Source organism: Malassezia japonica, chromosome 3, assembly GCF_029542785.1.
Source record: "Malassezia japonica chromosome 3, complete sequence".
NCBI lineage: Eukaryota > Fungi > Basidiomycota > Malasseziomycetes > Malasseziales > Malasseziaceae > Malassezia > Malassezia japonica.
Window position 1 is genome coordinate 694892 of NC_083372.1, and position 16183 is coordinate 711074.

General features: G+C 66.0%; 7 protein-coding genes across 7 annotated transcripts; 4 read left to right on the plus strand and 3 right to left on the minus strand.

Annotated features, from left to right (window-relative positions):
- On the plus strand, nucleotides 1-1695 carry MJAP1_002206 (uncharacterized protein; the record flags this gene model as incomplete). Its single annotated transcript, XM_060266149.1, has 1 exon — nucleotides 1-1695. One exon carries the CDS (start codon nucleotides 1-3, stop codon nucleotides 1693-1695), a length of 1695 nt encoding a protein of 564 aa, XP_060122132.1.
- Nucleotides 1696-1700: 5 nt separating this feature from the next.
- Nucleotides 1701-2609, minus strand: PRO3 (pyrroline-5-carboxylate reductase; the record flags this gene model as incomplete). The annotated part of the gene is made up of 1 exon (XM_060266150.1): nucleotides 1701-2609. One exon carries the CDS (start codon nucleotides 2607-2609, stop codon nucleotides 1701-1703), a length of 909 nt encoding a protein of 302 aa, XP_060122133.1.
- A 467-nt stretch (nucleotides 2610-3076) lies between these two features.
- RPT3 (26S proteasome regulatory subunit 6B) lies at nucleotides 3077-4344 on the plus strand (the record flags this gene model as incomplete). The annotated part of the gene is made up of 2 exons (XM_060266151.1): nucleotides 3077-3244; nucleotides 3268-4344. The coding sequence occupies 2 exons, from the start codon at nucleotides 3077-3079 to the stop codon at nucleotides 4342-4344; spliced, it is 1245 nt and encodes a 414-aa protein (XP_060122134.1).
- Nucleotides 4345-4495: 151 nt separating this feature from the next.
- On the plus strand, nucleotides 4496-6999 carry set9 ([histone H3]-lysine(4) N-trimethyltransferase; the record flags this gene model as incomplete). The annotated part of the gene is made up of 3 exons (XM_060266152.1): nucleotides 4496-4545; nucleotides 4568-4717; nucleotides 4740-6999. The coding sequence occupies 3 exons, from the start codon at nucleotides 4496-4498 to the stop codon at nucleotides 6997-6999; spliced, it is 2460 nt and encodes an 819-aa protein (XP_060122135.1).
- Nucleotides 7000-7074: 75 nt separating this feature from the next.
- On the minus strand, nucleotides 7075-11752 carry SPT6 (Transcription elongation factor spt6; the record flags this gene model as incomplete). The annotated part of the gene is made up of 2 exons (XM_060266153.1): nucleotides 7075-10986; nucleotides 11009-11752. 2 exons carry the CDS (start codon nucleotides 11750-11752, stop codon nucleotides 7075-7077), a joined length of 4656 nt encoding a protein of 1551 aa, XP_060122136.1.
- A 45-nt stretch (nucleotides 11753-11797) lies between these two features.
- On the minus strand, nucleotides 11798-13268 carry SOG2 (RAM signaling network component; the record flags this gene model as incomplete). The annotated part of the gene is made up of 2 exons (XM_060266154.1): nucleotides 11798-11941; nucleotides 11964-13268. The coding sequence occupies 2 exons, from the start codon at nucleotides 13266-13268 to the stop codon at nucleotides 11798-11800; spliced, it is 1449 nt and encodes a 482-aa protein (XP_060122137.1).
- Nucleotides 13269-13469: 201 nt separating this feature from the next.
- On the plus strand, nucleotides 13470-16183 carry MJAP1_002212 (uncharacterized protein; the record flags this gene model as incomplete). Its single annotated transcript, XM_060266155.1, has 4 exons — nucleotides 13470-15112; nucleotides 15192-15207; nucleotides 15234-16086; nucleotides 16143-16183. The coding sequence occupies 4 exons, from the start codon at nucleotides 13470-13472 to the stop codon at nucleotides 16181-16183; spliced, it is 2553 nt and encodes an 850-aa protein (XP_060122138.1).

Below are 16183 nucleotides of genomic sequence, written 5' to 3' on the forward strand. Positions count from 1 at the left end.
ATGCCCTGCGACGAGGGACTGGTGCGGCGGCTGCTCGGCCCTACGGCGCAGGCCAGTGCACTGCCCGAGGTGCTGCGTGCGTACGAAAAAGAGGTAGGCGTGCCCATGATCCCCCCCGCGCTTGCTCCGCAGATCGAGCAGTTCTCGAAAGAGAATGCGGCGCTGGAAATTGGGTGCGATACGTTTCTCGACCTGGTCAAGTCGCTCGACACACACGAGTCCGACTCAGACGTTGAGAATGTGCTGGACAACAGCCTTGTACAGGACCTCAGCTCGCCGGACACGACGTGGGAGTTCGAGGTGCCCGAGACGCCTGTGAAGCACTCTAGCCCTTTTGCGCTACGCACGGCAGGCGTAACGCGCAGCGCCTTGTCGGAGCGCGACGTGCGCGCGGCCGGCGGTGACGAGCGGCGGTCAGCGCTGATTCGCAAGCTGGCGCACGTCAACGATGCCCTGGAGCGCCTCCAGGCGGAGCACGACGAGGTCGTGACACAGAAGGAGAGGCAGGACCATGTCGTGCACACGCTCGAGCGCCAGTGTGCGTCGCTTCAGCGCGATCTGCGCGAGGCACAGGCCCAGGAGCAGATACACAATGCCAAGGCCACCGAACTCGAGCAGCACGCCAAGCATCTCCGGGAGAAGCACCATGCCGAGACGAAAAAGGCACGGCGTGCGCAGGCGGACCTCGAGCGGAATGTCGCGCTGGCCTCGGCACTCGAAGGCGAGGCCAAGGCGCACGAGGACGAGGTTGTGCGTCTGCAGAAGCAGTGTGCGTCGTACGTGGCCAATACAAATGCTCTGCAAGAGACCTGCGAAGCGCAGCGTGCTGCGATTGCGGGCCTCGAAGAGGCCGTCGATACGCTCGAGCAGGCACACGTCGCTGCTGAGCGGCTGCGTGTAGAGTACGACACGTTCCAGGCGATGCACGCGGAGCTCGAGAACGAGCTTGCGTCACTCAAGACGGGTCGATGCGAGTCGCCCATGGTGCTTGCGATGGAGCTTGCCAGTATCGGCAGGCGGGCGCGGGCGCAGAGTGCGCCTCCCCTGCCGAAAGGCTGGGAACGTGGACCTGGCGAAGTGACGCTGGGCGACAGCGGAGCAGAGGCGCCTAGCGAGCTGGCCGACGACCACGAGCCCGAGGCGGGCGCCGCCCAGGCCAATGAGCACACCGATACCGTGCTCGAGCACGCCGACAAGGTCAACGAGCAGGCCGACATTGTGCACGAGCAGGTCGACAAGGTGCATGATCAGCTCCACAAGGCCAGCGATCAGGTCCAGAAAGCCAGCGATCACGCCAAGGCGAGCGACCATGCGCTGGAAATTGCGCCCAGCAACGAACCCCATGATGCCCCTACCCCTAATGCGCACAATTCTGTGCTTTCCCTTACGTCGCAAGCGCCGCTTTTTTCTGCACCCCCCTCGGTGCCCTATTCTGCGCAGCACGAAAGCTTGCCTGCTTTCGGCGCGCGGTCCAAGTGGCCGTCTCCTCTCCCGGCGCATTCGTTTTCGTATGGCGTCTTTCTTGTTGTCGGCATCTGGCTGGGCATGTGGATGTACTCCCTCGCCCTGCGCCGCGCCTCGCCCCTGCATGCCTGCTGGGCCGAGGCGAATCTGCTGCACGACCCCCTTGCCTTGCCGGGCACCCCGGGCGGCGAAGCGTCGCTCTGGTTTGATCTGTATCGTAGTGCGTTGTAATTATACTATTTGTCTTTGCCGAGACCTGCAGCGTGCTCCGCAGCCGTCTGGATCGAGCGCGCGACCGTCGAGCGCAAGCGGCCGTCCTCCATCTGGAGCAGGCCGGCGATCGTGCATCCACCCGGCGTCGTGACCGAGTCCTTGATCGCGGCCGGGTGACGGCCCGTCTGCAGCACCATGCGCGCGGCGCCCTGGATCGTCTGCGCAGCGAGCTCGAGCGCCTCGGCGCGGGGCAGGCCCATCATCACACCGCCGTCGGTCATCGCCTCGAGGAAGAGCGTCGTAAAGGCAGGGCCCGAGCCGGCGAGCGCGGTGCACGCGTCAAAGTGCTTCTCGTCCATGAAGCTGCAGCGGCCCACCGCCGAAAAGATGGTGTTCAGCAGCGCACGGTCGCTCGGCGGCGAGTTCTTGGGCAGGCGCGAAACCACCGTCATACCCTCGCGGATCTTGCTCGGGGTGTTGGGCATCGCACGGACGACGCGCGCGGTCGGCGCCATCTTTTCGATCTGCGCAATGGTAACGCCGGCCGCGATACTGATGAGGAGTTTGTCCTTGAGCGCCTCCTGCATGCCCTCCTCCTTGAGGATCACGGGGAGCATCTGGGGCTTGCAGCCGAGAAGGACGATGTCGGCACGCTGCACGGCCTCGACGTTCGATCCCTGCAGAACCTCGACGTCGTAGTTCGCCTCTTCGAACGTCTTCTTGAGGCGGCGCTGCGACTCGATGCGGTTGACCGTCGCGATGTACTTCTCCGGGAGAGGCACAATGTCCTCCTCGGTCAGCTCATCGTTCGTGGGCTTCTTGACCTCTACGTCGCCGTCCTTCTGGCTAGCGCGACAGTCAAGCACGCCGGAGAGAATGGCAGTACCCATGGTACCGCAGCCGAGCACGGCCATCGTCGATTGACCGCTCATGGTGGACGGGGAGTGGGGAAACACACAGGCCAACTTTATGACTCAGCAAGAAGATGCGGGTGGTTGCGGGGCGTTTTCAGGGCGCTCGGCGCTCGGCGAAGGATGAGCACGCGGGACGAGGGCGGCCAAGACGGCCTCGTGCACGACCTATGACGCGGCTGTATCTCGAATGGTTCTAATCCAGGCTATGCTGCTACAGGAATATGCCCTCCGGCGTACACGTACGCGACCCGCCAGGCCACGCGGCCCTTTAGGTAGTAGGAGGCAAGATTCTCGCGTCTTTCCGTAGCCCACACCAGCCATCGTCCAGCTGTAGGGAAAGTATAGACGCTTGTTCCTGACTCTGAATCCGGACCTTTATCTCTTCAGCTCGTTTTCCTATCCGCTACGGTGGTGGAGCGCAACCGATCACTCGTAGGAAATCCACCTCCATTCCCCCCGCCACGCGTCGTCCTTCCACCAGTGCGATGGAGGAGATTGGTATCCTGCCCGCGGACGCGCACGCCTCGACGTCGCAAGTGCCGAGTGGCCAGACTGGTGGCCAGCCTGCTGTGCGCTCCGGCCGCGATGCCTACCTATACTTTAAGAAGCTGCAGCAGCAGCTCGAGTTCCTGAATACGATGGAAGACTATGTGGTGCGTCGCCTTGCCTAACCCAGAAAGATGAGCAGCGCAACCTGAAGCGCGAGCTTGTGCGCGCGCAAGAGGAAGTCAAGCGTATCCAGTCCGTCCCTCTTGTCATCGGACAGTTCCTGGAGCCGATCGACCAGATGACGGGCATTGTCGGCTCGACGACCGGGTCAAACTATGTGGTGCGCATCCTTTCTACGATCGACCGTGAGCTGCTGCGTGCCGGCAGCAGTGTTGCGCTGCACCGCCACTCGAACTCGCTCGTGGAAGTCCTCCCCCCCGAGGCCGACTCGAGCATTGTGATGATGGGCCAGAACGAGCGGCCGACCGAGACCTACCAGGACATTGGTGGTCTGGACGTGCAAAAGCAAGAGATCCGCGAGGCGGTCGAGCTCCCCCTTGTGCAGTTCGACCTGTACCGCCAGATCGGTATTGACCCCCCCCGTGGCGTGCTGCTCTATGGCCCCCCCGGTACCGGTAAGACGATGCTGGTCAAGGCGGTGGCGAACGCCACCACCGCCTCCTTCATCCGTGTCGTCGGCTCCGAGTTTGTGCAGAAATACCTCGGTGAAGGCCCTCGCATGGTGCGCGACGTGTTCCGTCTGGCGCGCGAGAATGCGCCGTCGATCATCTTTATTGACGAGATCGACGCGATTGCCACGAAGCGTTTCGACGCGCAGACTGGCGCGGACCGTGAAGTGCAGCGTATTCTCCTCGAGCTGCTTACGCAAATGGACGGTTTCGACCAAGGCAGCAACGTCAAGGTGATCATGGCGACGAACCGTGCCGACACGCTCGACCCTGCGCTGCTGCGTCCCGGCCGTCTGGACCGCAAGATCGAGTTCCCCCTGCCGAGCCGCCGCGAGAAGCGTCTCATCTTCCAGACGATCTGCAGCCGGATGAACTTGAGCCCCGACGTGGACTTGGAAGACTACGTGAACCGCCCCGACAAGCTCTCCAGCGCCGAGATCGCGGCGGTTTGCCAGGCGGCTGGATTGCAGGCGGTGCGCAAGAACCGCTACGTGGTGCTGCCCGCCGACTTTGACGAGGCGTGCAAGCAGCTCGCCAAAAAGTCGGACGACGGCCGTATGGAGTTCTACCAGTAGACCACGCATGGCACGGGCGCCTGCGTGCTTATATAATGTTCGACCTCCCCCGTGCGCGGCCCAAACTACCGTCCGTGCCGAGCGAGGATGCGGGCGTCCGGACAGGCGTAAGCGAGGGTTGGATAGAACGAACGAGCTGCCGGCGTCCATGATGGACGAGCTACCGGCAGACGATGATCTGCTCTCATGCATGCTGCTTGAGTACGTCGCCCCGCTGACCCAGTACGCTCGAGTTTGAGCCAGCGATCATGACCCATAAAATGAACCCGATGCAGCGCGCGGCGCGTTTCGACCGCGATGCAATCTCACTGCTCGTACGTCAACATGTAATTTGGGAGCGTGACCTCCCTGCGGCGCTTGCCGCTTTTCTACGGTACGTCGCACATCTTATGCAGCATTCCCGTGGTGCGCAAGCATGCCCAGTCCAAATCACCCGCACAGATGCGCGTGTTTGAGTCGCATATCCAGCGCTACCTGCAGGCTTATCTTCCGGATGCGGGGTTCGAGTATGCAGTCACACATCGCTACCACACCGCACGCCTCCGCCGCCTCGAGGCGCTCGGCGGCATACACGATCGTGCGACCGGCGCAGCGGGTCTCGGCATCGGGCGCACGGATCTGTGTGTGCTGGCCATGCGCTCCTTTCAGCCCGACGATATCATCACGCATTGCCGCGCGGCCCTCAAGGACCTCTCGCGCGAAGAGGATGAGACGCTGCGGGAAGAAGCGATCCACGCGCGCTCGGGCGACCTGCGCAACGGACACACACGGCCGCAGCGCGACTTTTCCATCATTCGGTCGTCGAGCAGGAAGCTGAGCCAGCTCTTGCTGGGACCCGCACGCTTCATTAATCACGACTGCCAGCCGAACGCCGAGTTCCGGCGCTCAGGCCACCAACTGACGATCCGCTGTATCCGCCCGATCCAGCGCAACGAGGAAATTACTACGTTTTACGGCGAAAACTACTTTGAGCTGAACAACAAGGAATGCATGTGCGCGACGTGCGAACGCCTGGGACGGGGCTTCTTTTCCGCAGACAAGGAGCAGCCCGAACCGGCACCGACAGGGCAGGGCGGCGACGAACGCACGCTGCGCTCCTCGAGCTCGAGCGCCGCGCTCCCGGTGGCGCCCCCGCCGGTCGATATGATCAATTACGCGCTGGACCCCGATGCGACAGGGCCGGAATGCGAGTGCCTGACGTGCAAGACGGCATTCCGCGCGCCCGAGCGCTGGTGGACGCCGGACGAGTGCGTGCGCTGCGAGCGGCACTACAAACTGTACAAGTGCGACTGGCCCTCGCGGTCCCCGAAAGAGAACCCGGCAGAGTCGCACAGTAATGTACGCCCGCTCAAGCGCAGCGCACCGCAGAGCCAGCGGCCGCCGAAACGCCAGGCGCTCTCGCTCGACTCGCCTGCCGCGTCGGAAACCTCGTCGCCGGTCAAGCTTAGCCCCATGCGTTCGTTCGACAGCGACGAGGAGCGGCCGGCATCGTCCGACACGCGGCATGGCCGCCGCAAGTTTGAGGTGCGCAGCGACGATAGCGACGAGGGCTTTGACGATAACCACGTCACACTCGGGCCTAGGATCCTCGGGCACGACGCCAGTACCGACGTCCTCGCGTCGTACTGGGGCGCGCCGAGCGGCCAGCGGCGCGAGCGGCGCCCGGCCAACCTTGGCCTCGAGTCGCTCTCCGACCGCATCGCTTCGAGGCGCGTCAACGGGCACGAGCACGGCCACAGGCGCAAGGCGTCCGACATGTCGGTCAAGTCGGAGCGCGCAACACCCAGTTTCGAAAGCAAGAGCAAGAGCCGCACGCCGGCCCCGGCCCCGACCGAGGCTGTGATCAAGACGGAGCGCGCCACGCCTGTCCTCGAGAAAAAGGGGCCGGCGTCGCTGCCGCCGGATGCAGGCCGTGCGGTGTCGCTGCCGCCCGCGCCGAGCCAGCGCACGTCGAAGCACGCACGCAGCGCATCCGGCACGTACGGCCGCCCGCCCGAGCCAGCCAAGCGCGAGCAGCCTGCGTCGCCGGCGCGTGAGCGGCCTGCTTCGCGCCGCGAGCGGCCCGTGTCACCGCCAAAGCCGGCGATTGCGACCAAAGGGCCGGAACGGACCTCTGTCTCGAATCTCGCCCTGTTTTGGTCGGGCGGCGTCGAAGGGCGCACACGGCGGCGGGCGCGCGAGCAGCACAAACCCGAAGAGCGCCCGCTGCGTGGGCGTCCCTCGAGCGAGAGCCGCGAGAAGCGGGCCAAGGAGGAGGCAGCGAACGCTCCCAAGGTCGACAAGGCCAAGGTCGAGAGGCCGCCGCCCGAGCCCGAGCGCCCCGAGCGGCAGGACAGGCCGGAGCACGACCGTCTCGACACCGAAAAGGCCGAGCGCGCGGTGCCCTCGCCGCCCTCGACCGTCTCGACACCGAACACGATCAAGTCCGAGTCGACCTCGCGTCCTACCTCGCCGCTCCCTTCCGACGGCCCGCCACGGCAGCCTGCGCGGCGCAACCTGCGTTGGGGCAGCGGCAAGTCGAGCATCAGCCGTCCCCTGCCCGGCAACTCGGCCAGCACCGGCATTTCGCTCTTGTCTGCGCTGACAGGCCGTGCCTCGCCGACGACGCATGTGAACGGCACGCCGTCGCGTGCGCCCGACGAGCGCTCGCTGTAGATATCCACGTCCTCGACGTATGTACACTATTCGGCGCTGCCGCACATAGTCGCACGACCGATTTATCCATGCGTTCTACCACCTACGCTCCGGCATTACCGGCGGGGGGCCTGGGAAGGCCGGCGGGGGGCCGGGCGGCCCGCCGTACATGGGCGGTGGCGCGCCGTAGCCCGGCGTAGCGCCGCCAAAGCGCCCTGGCGTCGCACCGCCATAGGCCGGCGTCTGGCCGTAGTGGCCTGGCGTGCGGGAGCCATAGTGGCCCGGCGTAGCGGCGCCGTGCACGGCCGGCGTGCGTCCGCCGCGCGCCGCGGCGTTGGCCTGGGCGGCGTACTGCGTCTTGAACGCGTTGCAGAGCGCCGCCATGTCGGCGAGCTGCGTCGCGTGTCCCAGCTTGAACGCGCCAGGCAGGACCTTGACGGGCCACGTCTGGATCGGCGCGTCCGCGTTTGCCTTGAATGCAAGGTCAAAGTAGCCCGGGCGCGTCGTGTTGAGGCCGAACGCGTACACCGAGCGCGCCGGGTTCGCGAGCGAGGTGTTGGTGAGGTAGCTGTGCAGCTCCTCCTCGTTCGCGCCCTTGTACTTTTCGTGGTTGGTCATCATCTCGACCATCATGGCCATCGGGCGGATGTGGTTCACGATCAGGTCGTCGAGGTCCGAGTACGAGCCCATGTCGGCGACACGCAGAATGCGGCCGAGCGCGTGGTCGTTCTCCTTGTCCAGCTCGAGCACGTCAATGTGCTGGTACACGCCTTCGTCGACCTTCCACGTGGCCGCAAGGTGGTCCATGCCTCGCGAGCTCGGGCGGATCACCACCGTGCCACGGGGCTGCGTCGCGAGGAAGTTTTGTGCCTGCACCGAGTTGAAGTTGTGGTAGTTGGGGTGGTCGATCACACGCGAGCCGATGCGGTTGCGGTTGCGGCGGCGCACGCGCTCTTCCGCCGCCTCGCTCGCCATCTGCGCACGGTCGTGGTCAAAGTACATCGTGTCGACCGGCATGGTGTTTTGCGCAGGGTTCACATGCTCAAAAGCCTCCGGGCGCAGCGAGAGCTCGGCACGCATTCCCTGCATGTCGAGCGCAATCACCACCGCGTTGAGCGTCTGGCCGGGGCGGAACATGGGCCGGAGGCGCACGTCGCGCGAGTTGTAGCCCGGCATGATATCCGGCCCCGCGATCGTTCCTTCGAGGCCCGAGTCGAGGCGCACGCGCACAAAGCCCTCCATATCGCGTCCCTCTTCCACACGCACGACGCTCACCGGGACCACGTAGCCTTCCGAGAGCGCACGGCGCGTCTCGCCGGTGAACATCGTAAAGAGCTCCTCGGTATTCGGCAGGGTCTGCGACGGCCGCCAGTCCTCAAACGGCCGGATCAGCTCCTGGCGGCAGGAGAAGAGCGTCAGGCGCTTGCGCAGACCGCGGCGCTCATAGAGCATCGTCGCGTAGCTGTCCAGGTCGAGCGTCGCGAGCTTCTCGGCAGGGTGCGCGTCCTGCATAATCTCCTGGCACGCCAAGCTGGGGTTCTCGCCTTCGAGATCCTCCTCGTGCTTGTTCAGCGCGTCACGCGCCATCTGGCGAGGGAAGTCGTAGTCCTCGGGGTGGATACGCGTGCTGTCGAGCACGTCGGCGAGCTCGCGCGGCGCGTCCTCCATGTGCCCGTCGCGCTCCGACTCTTCCAGCAGCTTGCGCGCGGCCTCTTGCGCCAGGTCGGCATCCAGACGCAGGAACGAGCAGTAGTTGTTCCACACGCTGAACGAGAGAATCGCGTGCTGGAGCATGCTTGCGCGGCTCACGACACCGCCGGGAAGCTTGGTGCGGATCGCGTGCACGAGCGCATGCGCCTTGCGGGGGCCGAGACCGGCGACAAACGGCAGCATGTGCTGTACGTACGAGTTCGACACCGCCTCGTGCACGTCGACACCAATATCGTTCACCAGCATGACAATCGCACGCTCCAGGTGCGTACGCAGGCGGTCGCTGGGCAGCAGACGCTGCGCCGCATCGAATTGCACCGCGACGAGGTCGTCACCGAGCGCCGCAAACTCGTTCACGGGCGACTGCGCGTAGCGCGCGAGGCCGATGCAGTAACGCGCAAGCACGCTCAGCTCGGGGAACTCGGACGCGGCACGCTTGCTGTGCTGGTACAGACGCGCGACGTCGTCAAAGACACTGATCACGTCGGCGCGCGCATGCTCGATCGCGATGCCTTGGAGGCCTTCGTCGGAGACGAGCTCGTGGTGCGCCGTCTTGGAGAGCTCTTGCACGGCCGCCCTGAGCTCGGCGGTGCGCGCACTAAAGCCGTTCACCACAATCGCGTCCGGTCGGCGGCGCTTGAGCAGTGCAAGGAAAGCGGCGCGCGCATCCTCCGGCACCGCCTCGCCCCGTTCGAGCGCCTCGGCACGCGCCTCGGCTTGGGCGTGCGTCGGGGCACGGAGCGTGTCAAAGGTCGCGTGCTCCAGGAAGCGCGACTCTTCGTCCAAAAAGACGGCCACCACCTCGCTCTTGCGGGGATCGCCGATGCCGTGTGAAACGGCAAGCACGCGGGGCACATGCTCCATCTCCTCGACGTTCGGATCGCCATTCCGCGAGATCATGCCGGCGCTCTGGTAGGGGCCGCCCTCGACGCGCTTGGTGAGCTGCTGCTCGCAGTGGCGCAAAAGAGCGTCGCGGCACTCTTCCATAAGCCACTCGCGCGTCCACAGACGGCCGAGCGGCAGGAGGAAAGAGGCACAGGCCTCCTCGACGACCGCCGCACGCTCGGCGTTCCAGCGCTGCGACGCCTCGCTCACGCCTTCGCTCACGTACTGCTCTTGCAGACGCTCCTCGAAGCGGTTCGCGACATCCGTCGGGAGACGCAGCGTAATGCGCACGAGGCGCTCCTCCTCTGCGTGCAGGATCTGGAGGAACTGCGACGCGTTTTGCAGAATCGCCGCGACAGGCTTCGCGCGCAGAAACTTGAAGTTGTAGTACGGGTGGTTCTCGTCGATGCGCGTCATACCCCGCTCGGTCGGCTCGACGTCGAGCAACGCACAGGTCTTGAAAAGCTGGCGCACGTCGCGGCGCAGCAGCGGCTCCTTCCCGAGCTCGTGCGCGAGGAGCGTGCGGGCGAGGTGCAGCGCTTGCTCGGCAGACGACACGCCCCGCGACGCGTCGACGTACTCGTCGGCGATCTCGGTCGGGGGCACCGCGGCGTCCTCCGGAATGTGCGTGCGCGCACCCGCCACGACGTTGGCGGCGAGCTGCTGCGCGTCGAGGCCGAGGCGGACGGCAAGCATTGCGACCGGTGTCGACTTTAACCGCTCGTACTCCGAGACGATGGTGGGCTTCTTGAGCAGCGGCTTGGTGACTTCCGCCTCGGTGATCGCCGTCGCGTCGCGGAAACGCTCGCCAAAGCGCATGGCAAGCCACTCGTTAATGTCCGACACTTCCTCAAAGCTCGCGGCATGCGTCAAGAGCTCGTCAAAGTAGGGCCGCACCGGCGCGATGGTCTCTTCGCCGAGCGCCGTGGTGAGCTGGCCAAAGGTGTGGCGCAGCGTGTCTTTTCGTGCACGCAAGAGCTTGTACTTGATACCGAGCGTGCTGAGCGTGAGGAGCTCCTGGCGCACCAGCAGCGTCGTCGTATCGTGCTTGCGGGTCGCCTCATTAAACTGCGTATGCTCCAGCTCGTCGAGGCGGTGCTGCGTAAGGAACGACACCTCGAGATAATCGTTCAGCATGTAGCCGAGCATGGTGCGCACGCAGCGGTGCCACTCAGCACGCAGTCGGCCGTGTGCGCCGTCTTCCAGAAACTCGGCGGTGCACCGCGGCGAGATGCGCGGAGCGGCCCAGTTGGCCGCCTCGTCGAGGTCTGCCTCGCTCAGCGGCTGCTCAAGGAGACGCAAGCCCTCCTCGCCCGGAATCGCGAGCTGCAGGCGCTCTGGCATATCGACCTGCTTGATGCGGTCGTCCTCCTCGGTAAGCATGCGCTCCTGGATCTGTGCGGGCTCAAAGATCTGGGTCAGTCGTGCGACGTACATCTTTGTACTCCATCTTGCCCTTCTTGGCCTCTTCTTCCTCTTCTTCTTCGCCGAGTGCCCACGCATAGTCCTCGCCGTTGCCAAAGATATCGTGGATCTCGTCCCAGGCTTCTGGATCGATGCCGACCTTGAGCGGGTCGACACGCGCGCCCGAGAGGCGTGCGCGACGGCGCTCTTCGCGGCGCTCACGTCGGCGCTCTTCGCGCGCCTCCTCGTCGAGACCCTGGAGCTCGTCGTCCTCGTCGTCTTCGATAAAGTCGTCGAGCTCGTCGTCGTCGTAGTCGCCGCGTGCCTGATCCATCGAGTCGCGGATCGCACCCGCGACCGAAGGAAGCGCCTCGTCCTCCTCGTCGTCAAAGATATGAGCCAGGTCCGCCTCGCGCTCTTGTTCGCCGTCCGGACGCGCGCGTTTGTGGGGACCAACACCAGGAACCGGTCCCTGGTTTTCCTGGAGGAGCGCGAGATCGTCCTCGTCGAGCTCCTCATCGTCCGCCTCGCGCCTGCGGTGGCGGCGCTTGCGCTTATGCGACGCGTCGCCGCCCTCTTCGTCCTCGTCGACGATAAAGCCCTCGGCGACGCGGCGCTGCTCCTCCTCGTCCTCCTCGTCTTCGTCCTCGTCGCTGCTATCCATGCCGACGAGGTTGCCAGAGTCCTTCATGAGACTCTCGCCTTCCTCTTCACTCATAGGCACATCTTCTTCCGCGTCGCCGGCACGCGACGAAGCCTTCGCCTCCGCCTCCATCCCGGGATGGAAATAGAGAAGCGACCACCGTCATTATCACGTGATCTACACACGGTGGACACTGCTATGGAGCTGCGCGGCGAGGGCGGAGCAGCCCTGGTTCAGCTCGCCGACGGCGCGCATTAGGTCGCGCGGGAAGGGGTAGTGTACAGCGACAGCCTTGATCAGCGTCGAGATATGTATAATGGCCTGGATTAGTAGAGCGACGTACGCGAACAAAGTGATTCGCTTCCTCCCACAGCTGCTGGCACTCGGGCGAGGGCGGCCGTGCGCGCCACGCGTCGTCGGGCAGGGATGCGAGCGTGGCCTGTAGGCGCCGCGTCTGGTCGAGTGTGCCGGTGCACATCTCGTCGACGTCGCGCAGGCGCTTGGCGTTGGTCTCTTCCGCGGCCGAGAGCTCGGACGAGTGGGTATGAATGTGCGCGTGCAGGTCGGTCCAGACCTGCACGGCCTGTGCCGTGACCTGCTCCAAAAGCGATTGGAGTGTGACATCGATCACAGGCACTTCGCGCACGCTCGGCGACGAACGCATCTTGAGCTGAGGAAGACTCGACGAGGACGACGGCGTGCCGGTCGTGCGGGGGGACGCAAGCGCCTTGCGTGTATGTACAGGAGACGCCGGCGAGCGCATCATCGAGCTCGAGGGTTTCGTGCGTAGCGTCCGGTGCTTGGGAAGAGGCGTCGAGGTCACCGGCGAAAAGGCCGAGTCGGACGTGGTGTCCATCGTCTCGAACGACGCATCGGATGCGGGGGGGCGGCTGCGCGAGCGCGTGCGCCACGGCATGTCGCTCTCTTCGGCAGCGTCTTGCGCGAGGTACGGCGCGACCTCTTCGACGTGGGGGGCCATGATCGCAGCGCTGTTCCGCAGCTCGGCGACACTCCCGTAAAGCATCAGCAGGAGGGTGCGGGAGAAGCGCACGTCGACGCTCTCTTCGAGCTGGGGGAGCTGCGCGTGCAGCATCGAGACCGCGCGCCGAAACGTGCGCACACTCTCGCTGCACGCGTCGAGCACGCCGCGGATCACTGGCGGCTCGGGCACGCCGAGCTGCGTGGCGGTGTCGAGGCGGTCGAGTGCGCTGATGAGCATGTTCATCGAGATGCCAGCGAGGCTCAGCACACGCTGGAAATGCGCAACGAGCCGCTCGTCGTTCGACACGGAAATATGCTGCTTCAGTGCATTGTAGATCTGCGAAAGCGCAAAAAGCACGCCGCGCGCCGCGTCCATGAATTTTAAAATCGGGGGAGGCACCGGCTCCACGTTGACCACCGGTGGCATCGCCGAGAGGCGCCTAAAGTAGCGCGTGCGCTGCGCGTCGAGCGGCTCGCTCGCATCGCCGGCAGGGCTGCTGTGCGACTCGACACGGCGCGCGGCCGCCGCCGCGTCCGCCGCGGCCTGCGTCGCGCCGACTGTCGGTAGGCTCAGCTGCCGCAGTCCGCGCCCTGATTCTGCACTCGACGGCGTCTGAACTGGCCGCCGCAGCGGCGGCGGCGACAACAGCGCCTGCGGACCGTCCATCCCGGAGCCATGCTGCGCCGCGCCCCTTTCCTCTTTAGTCAGCTGCACGGACATGCACTGTGGAGGGAGAAAGTTGAGCGAGCGTCGACCCAACTTCTATGCGCTGCGTTCTGCAAACCGTACAAGAAGCGCGGCCGTGGGGAGGGGATGCGCTACGCCCCTCTTGAAGAACACCCCTGGCGGGTCCATTGAAAATCCCTCATGTTTGACGACCACGCCTTGCCGCAATGTGCCCTGGGTAAGGGGCCGAGTGATGTGCCCCGCCGCACGCCGTCGCCGACGACCCGTGCGCGTTCCCCCCCCCTGAAGGAAAGCCGCGATGAGCGTGCGGGTCGCTGGACCGACAAAAGCATGCGCGCGCGCGGCACCCAGCCCATGCGCGACGTCATCCTGCTGGGCCTCGACGCGGACGTCGACGCGGACAAGCTGCGCTTGCTGGTGAGCGCGCTTGCCGATGCGGCCAACGCGCGCCTCGCCGCGCCGCCGTCGGACGTGACGGTGATCCGCGACCGCAACACGGGCGCGTCGAAAGGCTTTGGCTTTGCCAAGTTTGACACGCTCGAGGACGCCAAGCGCTTTGTGAATATCCATGCCCCCTTTATCAACAACCCCGAGCAGTGGCTCGGCCTGCCGCCGGGCGGCACCGCCGAGAACAAGATGCGCCGCAAGCGCATCAAGATCGACTACAGCAGCAGCGAGCGGCCGCAGGGCGGCGTGTCCTACTACGAGCAGCACAACGCGCCAGGCTGCAAAGACCAGCAGAAGCGCCAGCGCGCGCGCCGTACGCGCGAGCACGAGCAGGCGGAGCACGACGCGCAGGTCGATGTCGGCAACGAAAATGCGGGCATGCGTGACGCCTCGGCGGTCGCGACCGAGATGCTGCTCGTGACCCAGCTCGGGGCCGAGGCCAGCGCCGCCGACGTCGGTGCTGCGCTGCAGACGCTACCGGCCTATGCCACGAACGGCGGCCAGCAGCTCGCCGATGCGCTCGCACACCTCGAGCAGGTCATGCTCGTGCGCGACCGCGCGACGGGCGCGTCGCAGCAGCGTGCCATGGCCCTCTTCCGCAACAAGGACGCAGCGCGCATCTGCCTGGCCGCGCTGCGCAGCCAGGCGCTCTTCCCGCAAGGCGTCGCGATCGGCGCAGGTGCCGTGCGCACCTCGTTTGCGGACGCCATCGTGTTTGAAGAGGCGGACCCCTACGACCCCACGAGCGCGCCGTGGACCTATACCGATGCCGCGAACCGGACGTGGCGCTACGAGGACGAGGCGTTGGGCCTCGAGGTGTGGGAGGCTGCTGCCGTGCCCCCCACGCCCTCGGCCGTCTCTTCGCCGAGCACCTCGCCGCGCTCCTCGGTGTCGCTGCCGAGCGAGACGCTGGCGCCGATCGTTGCGAACGGCACGACCTACTTCCTCCCCGACGAGCGCCGCGCGAGCGTCGAGTACGTCACGCCGTCGCACCGCGCGCTGCGTACGCTCGACTTTAGCGACATGCAGCGCCGCATCTGCCTCCTGTGCCAGCGCCAGTTCAAGTCGCAGGAGCTGCTTGCGCGGCACGCGACCGAGTCGGCGCTCCACCGCGCGAACCTCGCGGCGGAGGAGACGTGCCGCGCAGGCGCCGCGCGCGTGCACGCCTGCCACACGCACCTTGCCAAGGAGAATGCGGAGCGCGCCGCGCCGCTCCCGGGCAAGGCGCAGCCTGTGCCGGAGCCGCGCCGCGCCGCGCTGCAGCCCATGGGCTGGAACGCGGCGGATATCGACGCGCTTGCCGTGGGCTATGCCGCGCCTACCTACGCTGCGCACGAGTTCGTGCCGGCCCACCACCCGATGTACCCCCCCTTTGCGTGAGCAACGTTGTGCATCTATACCCCTATCTATACATAGCTCCTCCTCCTTAGTGGAGGTCATCATGTCGAAATACAGTGGACTGCCCGATATTGTGTGTTGCTTGAGCGTCTGACCCAGGACACGGCGCCGGACGTGTACGAATCGAATCCGGGTGCGACACGCGCAGAAGACGCGTACGAAAGCGCGTCGGACGACGAGGTCGCGGCGCCGGGCGACGAGGTGGAGCGTGCCTCGCTCGATCCCAAGGCCGCCCAAGCGCACTTTCGGCGGGGCGCGCCGGTGGTGCACGAGGGCACCGAGACGCCCCTCGCGCGGCTGCTGCGCCTCCAGGACGAGGCGCGTGCGTTAGAAGAGGCGCTCGCTGCCGAGCCCGAGCGCAGCGAGCACCGGGGGGCGCTGCAGCTCCTCGAGCGCATCGAGCGATTGGCGCAGCAGCGCGAGGACCGCATGCCGCCGCTCGACGCGCCCGCGACCGTTGCGCTGATCCACACGCTGGGCAAGACACAGGCGCAGGGCCCGACCAAGGACGACGCCGCGCCCCCGTCCGAGCTTGCGCTGCGCCTCGCCGAGCTCGAGCAGTGCATCGGGCCGGTGGACGGTGCGGAGGATATCGTGCCGCTCACGACGACGCTTGCGCGTCTCGAGTCGCAGATCCAGCTCCTGGCCCAGCCGCGGCACCTCGACGCGATCGTGCACCGTGCCAAGCTCGCCTCGTCCGAGCTCGAGCGGCTGGCCGAGAGCCGCAAACGCATGGCGCAGCACGAGGACGTCTCGAGCGAGACGCTCGCCAAGGTAAGCGAGCTGCATGCGCTGCAGACGCGCATCGAGCCGCTGATTCCGCTGGCGCCTGCGCTGCTCGCGCGCCTCGAAGCGCTTGCGCCGCTGCACGCGTCCGCATCCGACGCCGCGTCGCGCGTCGCGAGCATCGAGCAGGCCCAAGGGTCGCAAAAGAGCCGCGTGGCCGAGCTACGTACGATGCTGTCGGAAGCCGAGGCGAGTCTCGCGGCCAATGTCGAGGTCACGCAGACGAACCTGGCCGCGCTGCAAGCGCGCCTTGCGCGGCTTGA